Consider the following 13,537-nt stretch of genomic DNA (forward strand, 5'->3'; position numbering starts at 1 on the left):
TCTCCTTCCATTGTCTCTGGTTCCCTCTTCCTATGTATTTCGGACTCTGACTTTATTCTTACAAACCCTTTCAAGAGACAGTGATCACTGGCTATCCACTCATATTTAGTAAAAAGCGGCCCCGGAAAGCTTGCTGAGGGCTGTGAGGTAAGGACTTGCTGACTGGTGAGTCTCACCACAGGTGGTCTGTTTCATGATGGATCCACATGCATCTGTCTAATCGCTCAGATCCTCCAACCTCCAGGCTGGTGGGGATAAGCTTGACTGCTCGTGTCTGGGAAGGTGAACAGGAACATAAGCTGAGGGGAGGACTGTCATCCTCATATTCAGATCAGACTTAATTTCCCTGACTGCAGAAGATGCTGCCCTCAATCCTCACCCCTTGCCCAGCTGGGCCTGTGCCCCAAATTCCAGAGACTTCGTTTCAACTCTCTAGAGAGTAGACTTCTAGTTTTCTGCCTCCATCAAGGGAGGGTTGGTCACTGGGCCTTCAGTTTTGGAGGGGGAACCTGGAGGTCTGCTTCTTATAAAAGAGTTTTCACCAATCCCCCATTTTCAGTCCTACTCTGCATCCCTACCTTTACCGACTTTGAATTCCTGAAGCATCCTGAGCTTCTGCAGCAAAAAAGTGTTTGCTTCTTTTGGGATTCACTCCACTCTCTCTAAATCATTTACAACTTGTGTGCAGGACTGAAAGATTTTAATGAAATCTTTCATTTGAACTGTCTCCTCTCCTGTTTTCTCTTTGTTCCTGTCTGTGTGCACCTTAGTCCTTTATTTTCATTTTAAGGAGGTTCTAGGATGGAGCAGAGTGAAACAAATGTGCTCAGTCCACCATGCCTTATAGGACGTCTTTAATGGGAATCTGATCAGTGAATAAGACCAGTTTTTCTCTAAAAACCTTCCCTCACAAGTTATTGTAATTTTTTAAATTGAAACATCATTCAACTTAGTCTAACAAAAAATTAGCCTATGTAAATTTTACCTTAAGATGACACTATGAACCAGAAAACATGGCATCATTATTCTGAACCTCAAATTAATAAACAGTTCTCATACAGGGGATTAATCCTGTATGAACACATCAGGCTAAATTAATGTCATTTTATTTTTCTGATATGGTCCACAGACCAATGGGCTAGGAACATCACAAACACAGAATGTCTTGATCTCACCAAGTACTTAACTTGTCCTTGTGAATAAGACACAGAATATGCGGTGGTGATGATCACACAGACAAGTGAGTTTGCATCCCTAGTCTTTATTCAGAGACTGGCATGGACCTTTAGGGAAGATGCTAAGTGGTCTGCTACTGAGGCTGCCTGTGGCCTTGTGCTATCAACGTTTGTATGAATATGAACAGAGATGTGAATAATCAAGTGCAACTCATCCATTAGATATGATCCCAAACCTCTCAATATACTAAAATGATGGTCTAGAAGTAACTAGAGAAATTAAGCTGGGGAAAGGCAGTGTTTTGAATTTTTAATCAATCATTTAAAAAGGACTATTTGGAAGCAATTCGTGCGAGAATGACAATAGACTTGGGGATCTCGGCTGACCGCAACTTGGTATGTGCCAATAATACAACATGGTCCTTAAAAAGCTAACATAATGTTATGCTTCATTAACATCCCATATTCTGGTCAAGAGACACAGTCCACCATGTTCTGCATTAGACCCCATCTCAATATCTTGCTCTGGGCACTGGAGTTTGGTGTCATGCTAAAGAACGAGTGTGACAGGAGGACTTTCAGAGTCTAGACCTGCACTGCCCAGCATAATAGCCACCGGCCACATGTGGCTCTTTAAATTTAAATGAAATTTAAAATTTAATTCCTCCATCACACCAGCCACCTTTCACGTGTTCAATCCCCATGTGTCCAGCGGCTACCTCAGTAGACTGCACACATTTCCATTATCGCAGAAAGCTCTACTGGACCACACTGGTCTAGACCCCACATCGTATAGAAAATGGGAACTGGAACTTGAGCCAGGAGAAGAGAAAGCTTTAAGAAGACCTTACAGGTTAAGACTTGTCAGTATTATGTTACGATGCGGAAAATAGACTGAAGTTGTTCTCCCCGGTGCACAGACCTAGGACAATAGGCAGAAACTACAGAAAGGCAGAGCCCAGCTTAACAAATAAAGAGTCCCAGCAATTAGAACTATTCCAAATGGAACAGCTCCTCACCCAGGAGTGAGCTTTTGTCCCTGGAAGGGCTCAAGGGGAGGTTGCATAACCTCTCTTCCAGAGAGCTCTCTTCAGTGAGAAATGTCTCTTCCAACTCAAAGTTACAAGGATTGCATGCAGACACTCAAAACTAACATGACATGGGTTCTGACCAGTTATATAATATAGTAAACCATTTCTAATTCCCTTCACCCTTTTCTTGATACTTGTATGAGGACAGAGGTGAGGAAGTGAAAGCAAGACTGACAGGAGGAGGAGAATAAGAGGAAAGAGGGATTTATACGATGAACTGATGAGTGTCCTGACTCTGTAAACATGCATTCATCTTTAAAGAGTACTGCCCTCTGTTCCCAGGCCAATACCTTATGCAGGATGACATGGCCATTGGGGATGAAGTACAAAAGCATCTTATTTTCTTCAAAAAAAATTATGCTCGTTTTGATTCTAACTCCGTATGTTCGTTTTGTTATAAAAAATTTAAAATGGTTTGTGCATTGTAAAACTGACAGTCCCAGAATGTATACCATGTTTATCCTGTGCTGAACAGTACTTGCAGTGAATATTACCTTAATATTTCATGCTGCCTTCAGCCTCAATCTAGAGACTGCTCTATCTACCAGCTAAAGCTTTCTGGAGAGGAAGGGAGACAGCCAGGCCAGTGACTTTAAGTGCTAGAAAGGACGTGCTAATATTTATAACTGTCTTTTCTTTCATGTTTTGAATTTAGTACTTAAGCAACTTGCAGCCAGACAGAGAAGGGGAGGTGCTGGTTAGAGCCCTGTTTCATTGTTCTGGTCTCTCTAACCAACAACTAGATCCCATACCTCTAGGCTACGGAGGACAGCACAGACAGTAAAAGAAGGGAGAGAAGGAGGAAAAGTAACTAGGCCAGGACAGAGACACATGTTGAATCTTGCCTCCCAGTCATGAAAAGCAACTGCTATAACGTTATTGTTTTGTCTGGTCTTGGAAGCACAAGCCTCACAAGCAGAGAGAAGTCTCTGGCAGGAGCTGTATTTGATACTTCAAAGCAGCCAACAAAAGGCTAACGTGAAGTTGAGGGAACGGATGAGAAAATGCTGTAGGTTCAGGATAAACACTGGTAAAACAGGAGTTCTTGTGGCAAGTTATACTGGAAGGTCAAGTTCGAGGGACTGTGGGTCAATTTTATGGGCTCCAAGAGCCATCATTGAAGAAAGGTTCCCAATTGGGTCACCAAGTCAAATCTAAGAATGTTGCCACCTTGGAACAAACTTTTATTAATGAAAATACTTTTAAGTGTGTACAGAGAGGCAGGAACAAAAAGGTTAACTGACTAGTCTCCTCTGCAATTAACTATGTATTAATTTGGACTGGGAAACTGACTCAGTCATTCATTTAGCAAACATGGACTGAGTGGCCACCATATGCCAGGCGCTGAGTTACATGACAGAGTTACAACGGGGACAAAAACAGACATGATCTCAGCTTTTATAAAGTTTCATTCTGGTGGTGGGAGTGGACATTAAAGAATCACAAATATACAACTGAAAATGGGATTGCATTTATGATAACAACATAGACACTGTAAATAAATGAGATATGAAAATGTGTAGGTCTAACTTAGCAAAAGCTGGGGGAGGGTGAGTATTTCTAGGCAAAGGGACTTGAGGCAGGAACAAGCTGGCACATTCCTAGGAATGAGGAATGATTCTAGAGAAGGCTAACAGGAAAAGAGGACTCAGGTCACGCAGAGAATTGTCTATCTTGAGAAGGATTTTTGCTCCTGATCTAAGAGCAATGGGAAATTCTTGAAGGGTTTAAAGAGCCATGACACGATCACAAATTTATGTTTCAAATACAGCCACTGTAACTTGAGAATACAAAAACCTAGCAAATGTGTATTTTGGGGACCAGTTTATGATTAAATGTGAAGGTAAACTTAGAGAGTATTACACATACGGCTCTGTGTACAGTGAGCTCTCTTATGTGCAAATCACATACACACATTTTAAAATCCAATAAAAGATTACAACTTATCATATTAAGGTGTTTATGTGTTTGTTCTGTAAGACATGGGCTTCATGAGCTTACGGCTATTAAACACAGTAATGTCTGGCTTGCTTGTACTGGTGAAGGTGGTGGCCCTCGAATGCAATGTCCTTCACATATGAAGACACTAGTCCATTTATCCTCATCTGTAGAGCACACAGTTGGGGATGAATTTTTCAGTTAAGGTGGTCAAATTCCTTGGGCTCGTCTACACCCACATGTGGGTAAAGATGGGATACAGTTTGTGTCCACTTCATCAGAACCCTGATTCCCCAGAAACTGAAGTTCTCATTTTGAGTGAAGTGTCTCCCTAATTTCCTTAATTGACATGATACACTGGTGACTGCTTTTCAAATACTGATTTATATAGGCTTTGGTTTAAAAAAAAAAAACCTTTGTTTTTACCTTTGAGCTTTACCTCCCAGTTATAAAATTACTTAGCTATACTATCACTTGAGAACATATAAAAATGCTTGCCTTTCCCACATGCAGCTTTATTTCTGAGCTGTGAGCTATTAAAATAACAATGTATTTTCAAAGTTATAAGCAGAATTTGGTGAATCATTTAAATAAATTCTGTGCCAAGCAACCAGGCAATAGCCTCTTCAGTCTCCCAAACTGATTTTTCATTAGTCTGATTTGGGGACTGTAATGAGAATGCATGCTTCTGGATGGAATTCCCACTTGACATGGTGCCGGGTTCAGTACACAGTTAACAGAACACTGCAGATCTGACTTCTAGTCATTAGTCCAACTCTACTCCTTTCAGCATACAGAAGCCCACACTCACGTGACTCCCACGCAATGGTCAATTTCCTTCTGTGGGAAAAGGAGGTGTGGCCCTAACATACAGCAAGGCTCAGAGCAGAGAACAGTTCTAAAGGTGGATGGATAACAGGTATTCGGCAAGGCATAACTGTTAATTATCAAAGTCACATTACTGAGTGGTCTATGGTACTTGACTTTGAATATGAGCACTGTTTAATGACTACTTGAGAAAAAGGAGAGAAGCAGATTTGGTGCTTAATTGAAATGTAGTTATTTCATTCCTCTGCTTAAAAAAAAAGTCAATTACTACCCCAAAACCTGTAAAACACCGAAGCTGATCCCTGTCAGTGTAACCAAGTCTCCTTCCCAGTCCAGGCCTCACTCACCCTCTCACACTACATACATTGAAAGGACAGCCCTCCTCTGTTTCTCTCTATTAACCAGGGCATCTCCTCCTTGGAGTATCTCTTTTTTCTTTATTGTCTGTCTGCCCATTACATTCATTCAAAGCCCCTGGGAGGCAGAGGCCGGGTGCTATTTTTCTTTGTTCTCCAGCACTCAGCACATAGTAGGCGGTGTTCTGGGGGCACTTTAAACAGCTCCAAATCCACCTTATAGTTATATAAACCCTCAGGTTAGAAACGGTGTTCATTTAGTAATTATAATTGGGTGCTCACTGATTTTTTTGGAACTATTTGAAGAGAGCAAAAGTTTTCCTGATAACTCACCCCAAATGCCAAGTTCTTCCTCCCTCCCTCATCTATTGCTACCATGATAATGTTTCTAAATCCTGCCCTCCTCCGGTGACCCTCCTGTTCGAGAATCCACTGTGCGCCCCCCCCCCCCCGCCCCAGTCTCTGTGCCTTCCCCCAGCCCACTGCAACTGTATCAGCAGCAGCTGTGGTCGCTCACGCCATCCGGAGCCCTTTCATGTACAATATGCCATTTGATCCTTCACCGGAACCATATGAGATAGACGGGCAGACATCTTACACTGTTCCTACAGATAAACAAAGCAGAGTTCATTAGCTCTGCCTGAGGTCAGACAGGTCATTAGCGTGAAACAAGACAAAAACCTGGGGGGCCCCATTTCCAGCTCAGGTCTCTCTACTTCCGCACAAGGGCCCGAGATCTCTCATCTGCTCAGATATTTAATGAGAACCTCTTATGTGCCAGAGACTGGACTGGGCTCCTGAGGCGACAGAGAGCTCAGTAAGACACGAGTCCAACCCTGGAGTGAGAGGTATGACACATGCCATGGGAGAAGCACAGGTACTGCGCTTGTAGGAGTTCCAAAACTGAAGAAAGAAAGGTCACCACCCTTCTCCAAATTCTACAATGACTACTGTTCATGCTACAGGAATGGCTAAGACTCCCTACTACCCAGGATTGTTCTCCATAGCATATAAATCAGACCAGACCTCTGATGGAAGGCAGGACTCTCATCCCCAAAGCCTCTCCCATGCAGGAGGACACATGATGTGATGGGGCCACATCTCAGGCAGACTCAGGTTCTAAAGCCCGTGGAGGGGGGAAGATCATCTATCATTGACACACCCCTGAAAAACCCTTAAAACACCAGCAAAGGTTTTTTATGCACACATGTGTTCTCTCTCTCTCTCTCTCTCTCTCAATGATTCCTGTAGGGCCAGCTTTTCCTTTGGTGTTAGGACAGATCAATTTCCTGTTTTGTTGTTGTCATTGTTTTGTATTTTGAATTTTTAGTTCAGGACCTGATGAAGTAGTTCCCATGCACATTGGGCACAGGGGCTAGGAAATATATCTATCTCTGAAGACCAGTCATCCTCAGTCGTCTGAGATATACACACTTCAAAAGGCAAATGGGAAAGGGGGCTTTTATTTCCTGCATACTTTCACTTCACACACACTCCAGGGCATGCGCTCGCTGGGCAGAATGGTGAGCTAAATCCTTCTGCTACTTAAATTACTTCTCTTGTGTTCTTCTCTTTCTTTTAATTATTAGCATTGCTGTTGCTATAGTTTTTTATTTTGTTTCTTGCCAAGCATGCACAGCTGAACACAGGTTAAGACATAGGTAGGCATTTTCTCCACTGTACATTTTTAGCCTCTTCTATAGACTAAGTCTCTAGGAGGAGATCTGTCTGAATCATGTTAAATGCATGTGGTTGTTCCATAAGTATTCCTTAATTCAATGCATATACGAATTAAGCCCCGATTGTATGCCATATAACCTGCATTAAGTACTAGGGAAAACAAGAGTCAGCCCCAGAGGCCTCACAGTCAGGGGAGAAAAATATGAACAGGGTCATCTCATGGCCATGTAGCAGTTGGATATACAAGGCAAGATGGGCCTGGACAGGGCAGGGGAGGCTTACGGAGATGACCCCCACCCCCAGGATGCTCCTCATGACTCCCTCCCTCACCTGCAGACCTTAACTCAAGTGTCACAGTCCCAGTGGGCCCCTCCCCTCAGCCCCATTTAAAACTGTAAACTGCTCCCCCTCTTCCACCACACATACTCCTATAACTCCTCTCTCCCTAGCACTTAGTTCCTTCTGATCACATCTCTCTCTTTTTTTTTGGGGGGGGGGTGCTGTGTCAGGTCTTTAGTTGCGGCATGCGGGATTTTTTTTTTTTTTTTGCGGTATGCAGGCCTCTCCCATTGAGGAGCACAGGCTCCGGACGCGCAGGCTCAGCGGCCACGGCTCACAGGCCCAGCGGCTCCACGGCATGTGGGATCTTCCCGGACCGGGGCACGAACCCGTGTCCCCTGCATCGGCAGGCGGACTCTCAACCACTGCACCACCAGGGAAGCCCAGTTGCGGCACGCGGGATCTTCACTACAGCGCACAGGCTTCTCTCTAGTTGTGGCGCACGGGCTCCAGAGTGCGTGGGCTCTGTAGTTTGCGGCGCGTGGGCTCTGTAGTTTGCGGCACGCGGGCTCCTACAGTTGAGGCACACGGGCTTAGCTGCCCCGCGGCATGTGGGATCTTAGTTCCCCGACCAGGGATCAAACCTGTGTCCCCTGCATTGGAAGGCGGATTCTTAACCACTGGACCACCGGAGAAGTCCCATCTCTTATTTATTTTACTCTCCGTCTTTTTCCTTCCATGAGAAGATCAGCCCCACGAAGGCAGGGATTTCTGTTTTGTTCACTGTTGAACTTTGGCCTTAGAATAGCACCGAACACATAGCAGGATTTGGTAAGTCTTCAAAAAGCAGCCTTCCTGACCATCCTAAAGGGCAGCCGACCGAGCTCTCCATCCCTTCGCCCTCCTTTCTTTTCCTTCACAGCCATTATCAAGAACTGAAGTTACCTTTTCTTTTAAAGTTTGTTTACTTATTTTTCTCTCACCCCTCACATGGACAGAAGCTTCACAGTAAGAGGGAGTTTTTTGTCTGCTTTGTTCATTGTGGTGTCCCCAGCACTCTAAACAGAACCTGGCACTGTTTGTTTCTTTGATAAATTTTCGTTGAATGAATGACCGGCATCCCCATGCCTGTGGCTCATGTCCACTGACCACTCAGCTTATGCCAGGCAGGTTTCACTACATTCTCTCTCCCAATCCTTACAACAACCTGATGAGGTGTGTGCTTTTATTATTCTCGTTTTATAGAGTAGGAAGCACAGACAGACTGTACCTTGCCCAAGGGCACAAACTACCAAAGAGAAGAGCCAGCTATTAATGGCAAGCCATCCAACCTGAGCTTTGCTTTTAATCACTGTTCTACTGACTCGACGGAAGCGGCACTATGGGACAACAGGGCCACCATCGCATCAGGTCTACTGTGGTGGCTTCCTCATTATCTGGCCCCTCTAAGCCCCCTCCTGCCACTGCCAGGCCATTCTCCACACTAAAGCCAGAATGACATTTTCCAATATCAAAACTAATCACCTCACTCTGCTTTAAGTCACTTCAACGGCGGTGGCGCACACCTGTTGGGGTCCCACCGGCAGAAGTGATCAGTATTTGTAATAACCTCTCTAGAAGAATGACACTGTCATCTCTGAAAAAATGACAGGTTATGAAGAAAAGGATGGACTTGGGAGAAATGCTTTACCTTCGAGATAATAATGAAAAAAGGCTTATCTGGTTATGACAACTTGGCTTCTTCAGTAATCCAGAAATATGTATGTAATATCTGATCAGAATCTCAAGTAGATGTGCTAAAATGGATTTACTTGGGCCCCACCCAAACACATTAATTCAGAATCTCTAGGGATGGGGTCAGGAAATCTACATTTTCACCAGTAATCTAGGTCTCCCTTTGACATTCCTTCATGTAAACCTTTTCAAGTCTAAGATACCAGGCAAAGCACCTGCATGTTGGACGATACCATATAAACGATCAGTGTCAAGACAAGACCCAACTAGCTCTATTTTATGACCAATAAGGCCTCTTGTTCAACAGTAATGTTACATAACTTATGGATTCAAACCTGCCCTAACTCAGGTTACAGGTTTCAAAAATGTCCAAAGTTGGGCAGCTCGTGCAACATACAAGAAGCCAGAACTATCACATCTGGTAAAATCAACTCGCTTATGCCAGGCCAACGGTTTTAGTATAAGATATGCTCATTCCAAAAATTATTCCACTTCTTCCCTTAAAATATACTATCCTGCCATGTGTGGCTAGGAAATTAAGAAAAATAAACACAAAACACAAACCATGTTTTGCCCACAGCGTGCCAGTTGACTTCTGAGCTACTGCTGTGTGGGATTCAAAGGAAAGCAAGTCTATTCAGGTCTTTTACCTCCTGCAAATTCCCATGGTCAGAGATGAGCTTTGTTAATGGGGAAGTTGAATGCTAATCCAACCTTCATTCCAAGATGCTGGCATTCTACCAGGCTTCCCTGACATTATCAGAACTGGTCCCTAAGTGAATTCATCTCTGGCCATGGGTGACAACTGACCCAATATTAGTTGTTGGCTCCTGCAGCTGAGAGAAGAGGAAGGTCTTACCAGGTACAGTCTTCCCTGCATCCAGGCCGTCCAGCTGGCAGAGGCCCTCACCGCACAGAGCAGCAATGGTATAAGAAAGAAATCTTGACAGAAGTCAGATTGTCTTGGGAACTACTTGGAAAGATATGGGATTTAATTGTGGTGCTATAGCAAATTTCTAATCTGAGCCATGTTATGTGGTTTAACTTTTTTTTTTTTTTTGAAATTTCAGAAATGTATTTAAGTACTGACTTTTGACTCTGGTTATTTTCAAGTGCTTCTATATAAACAAAAACAGTCTACCCTACGCAAGACAGAAATGAACAGTGCTTTAGAAACAATGACTATGTATTACGAAATCCAAAGAAGCCTACAGAAGAAACAAAACATTTACAGAAAAGAACAGCCAGAGAAGTAAATTTTTCAAGATATTTCACAGATATAAAAACAATGTTTACTATGCACATGGAATTAGCAGCCCCGTGACATAAATTACTCTTTGGAGAGTCTATGTGATCTAGGCAATAAATAGGATCTATCATTATATAAGAGGAACAAAGCAATCCCTGGTTAGATGTACTACGACAAATTAAGGGGAAGAAAGTGAGATTATTCGAGTTCAGTAAAGTTTATTCAGCACTCACTAAAGTGAAACACAAACAAAAATATGGAGAAGAGTTCAGATGTTGAAGGTTTCTAGTTTTCTAATTACAAACTACAGCTTTAAAGTGTAAAAATCACTAGGCTATTTATTCTCATCAAACTTTCTAATTTCCTTACAAGTTCTTACACTTTCACCTCTATACCATGCCAAAGAGAAGATTGTTTTCCTCATCCCACCCAGATTCCCAAACTCTACTGCAGACCCTCTCAGCCATGAATCATGCAGTGACCCTCAAGACCCCCTGAACATGCTGACAGTATCTGCCAATACACAGGGCAAGGACAGCAGGGCAAGGAAGTGGCATTCCCTGGGATTTAAATAGGCCCCAGTGGTCAAATGAGAATAGCTAAAGATGTTAAGGATACCAAAAGCAGTATTCCATTCAGACTCCAAAATTTTAAGCAATTGGGAAAGCCAAAACAGGTATTAATGGTAGCATAAAAACCTTTTTTAAATTCAGTGTTTATTTGTCAAATACCAACTGCTTTTTCTTTTATTCCTTCCTGTTTCTGATCTTTGGAAAAACCCCATCAGTATCAAATGTCACTTAGTTCTCATTCAGACAGAGGAAAGCAGACACAGGGGCTGTACCCGTGACTTAGCTGACCTGGGCCCTCAGTAAAAACAAACCTCTATAAACCACCAGATGTAAGCAATCGGGTAGTGATCACTGTAATTAATTGAACAGATTTCCTGAAATTTACTGTACAATTTCAACCCTCCTAACACCTTTCCCAGATACAACTAACAATGGTGCTTTTTTTCTTAAGTTGTTTGAAGGAGGAAAACATTTTAAACTTCAGTGGCTTAAATATATTTTTAAATTACTCAAGATTAAGGTGGTAGACTATTTAATTTTAGAAATCAAACCATGCTCATTCTAAATGCTGTCTTTAAAGGCCAAAAGTTAACATTATTCCAAAACATCTCCACTGCATGAATATAAACACGTGATCTGCCCTAATAATACACAAAATTTAACACAATTTTACTCTTATCTGAAAACTCAGAACTGCAAAATAACATGCAATGATATTTCTAACTTCAATGACCTATTGAATTTTAACTGTATCAAGTCGATATTTTGATTTGATGTTTCTGGACCTTGATTTCCACGGCAGGCGCCACACTTAAAAGAGGATAAAAGAGGATACCTCAGTGCTTCGTTACCGACTCCATTTCTCCTCCCCAAATAACTCCGATCGTTCTCCACTAGGAATTATGTAATACCGGATCCACAGATCCCATGTAGACCATTGAGTGATAACCAGAATTTAAGTCCTAGTCACCATAATTAAATACATGTCCCTATGGGGTGAAGGTGGCTTCTCTGAGTCTTGAAGGCCACAGCAGCAATAACAGCACAGTGTTAAGTGTTCTTGTTACAATGATACTTAAAATTTAGGAGCGCGCGCGCGCGCCAGAGAGAGAGAAAGAGAGAGAGAGAGAGAGAGAGACAGGCTAGGAAACAAGTCAACCAGTTTAAAGGAAGCTTATTTTGCTTGTAAGATCTGTACTCTAGCCCATATGGAACTGCCCCCTCCCGCCCCCCACCCCCGCCCCGTCCCTGCAAACATACATTCAAAACCCTCCTAATGTTCACTTACAAGGAGAGAAGTGTAATATTTGCTGAGACTGGCCCTAGATTTGGAATGGTCTCCAATTCATTGTTGTTCAGTTTCCTATAAATGCCAAAAGAGAGAGAGAGAGAGAGAGAGAAGCAGATTATGCAACCTGTAATCCACAGAGGTGAAATCTGTATGTAATCTACAGAGGTGAAAACTTTATAACATTATTTAAAGATCCCTCCCAAAGCAATGGGAGAGGCCACAACAGTGAGAGGCCCGTGTACCGTAAAAAAAAAAAAAAAAAAAAAAAAAAAGATCCCTCCCAAGTTAAGTTTTAAATAATTCCCTGTAACCCAAACGTTCTTTACAATTAAATACTGTGATAGGTGGTACATTTGATTCCAACCGCAAGCAGAAAGTAGCTGAACTCACACTTCTCGAAGGCTGTGAAGGTGGCTCGTGGAACTTGCCTTGATGAAAGACAATCTGTTGTGACTTAAGTCCCTATGAAAAAACAAAAATAAAATTATAAGTAGTTTCCAAAAATCACTAATAATGCTTAATGATGGGCAAGACAGAGTGGATTTATGAACTCCTCTCAACACTAGCGACAGCATAAGAAATAATTGGTCCATCCTGCCCATAAACGAGAGGGCAAACTCCAAAATACAAACTCTGAGGACAAAGTTAGTTCAGGAGGCTGGCAGATTCAAATGCTCCAAGCCCGCAAATGTTTTAGGAGATGGGTTTTGGTCCAGGGTGAACAGATCCTTTGTGAACTGGTTGTTTTGCTTCACCCTCCCCATCCACTACCAACTCCTCACTTCCACCTTGATATGATGAAGTCATAGCTTATGAAAAGTGGCTAATTAGTCAGGTTGCTGAAACTAAAACCTCTAAAGAAACCTTATTATCACAAAACTAAGCATCAGAGTCCTTATTACAGTCAAAGTAGAAATTCCTTTTCACACATATTTGTTTCCCTGGGTTAAGGCAACAAATTGTTTAAAGTACTGCTCTCTCTGTGTGTGTGTGTGTGTGTGTGTGTGTGTGTGTGTGTGTGTTGAGCAGGTAGGAAACAACCCAAACGCTCTGCTTTCCTGAATTCTCCAAATCGCAGTATCTCAATATAATGTATAACTTAAACCACATCAACCACCTAACAAAGTTTAGTAGACTGTTCAGAGATCCGTGATCAGATTTCTTTTCAATTATTAAAATAAACCTGCCTCTAACTCAGAGACTCAATATAACTTAGTAACCATTTCCATAGAACATCAACCAAACGCCTACGTATGCAGTATTCTAGGCTAGGACGTCAGCTCAGCATTGAGGATGAAAATGTGAAACAAAATCCGGCAAATACTTGGTTATATTGGTCAATAC

General features: G+C 42.5%; 1 protein-coding gene across 6 annotated transcripts in view; it reads right to left on the reverse strand.

Moving 5' to 3' along the window:
• LRIG3 (leucine rich repeats and immunoglobulin like domains 3) overlaps positions 1–13,537 on the reverse strand; it is a 47,350-nt gene that overhangs the window by 28,664 nt on the left and 5,149 nt on the right. For 5 of the 6 annotated variants that reach the window (XM_033440504.2, XM_033440510.2, XM_033440505.2 and 2 more), the window contains exons 2-3: positions 12,584–12,655; positions 12,191–12,265 (exon numbers count right to left, since the gene is read on the reverse strand). In XM_033440504.2, the coding sequence (XP_033296395.1) occupies positions 12,191–12,265; positions 12,584–12,655 (147 nt within the window). Of the gene's footprint in view, positions 1–9,940; positions 10,052–12,190; positions 12,266–12,583; positions 12,656–13,537 lie in introns of those variants that run through there. The other variant, XM_033440511.2, reaches the window with a different exon arrangement.

This window comes from Orcinus orca, chromosome 11 (assembly GCF_937001465.1).
Source record: "Orcinus orca chromosome 11, mOrcOrc1.1, whole genome shotgun sequence".
NCBI lineage: Eukaryota > Metazoa > Chordata > Mammalia > Artiodactyla > Delphinidae > Orcinus > Orcinus orca.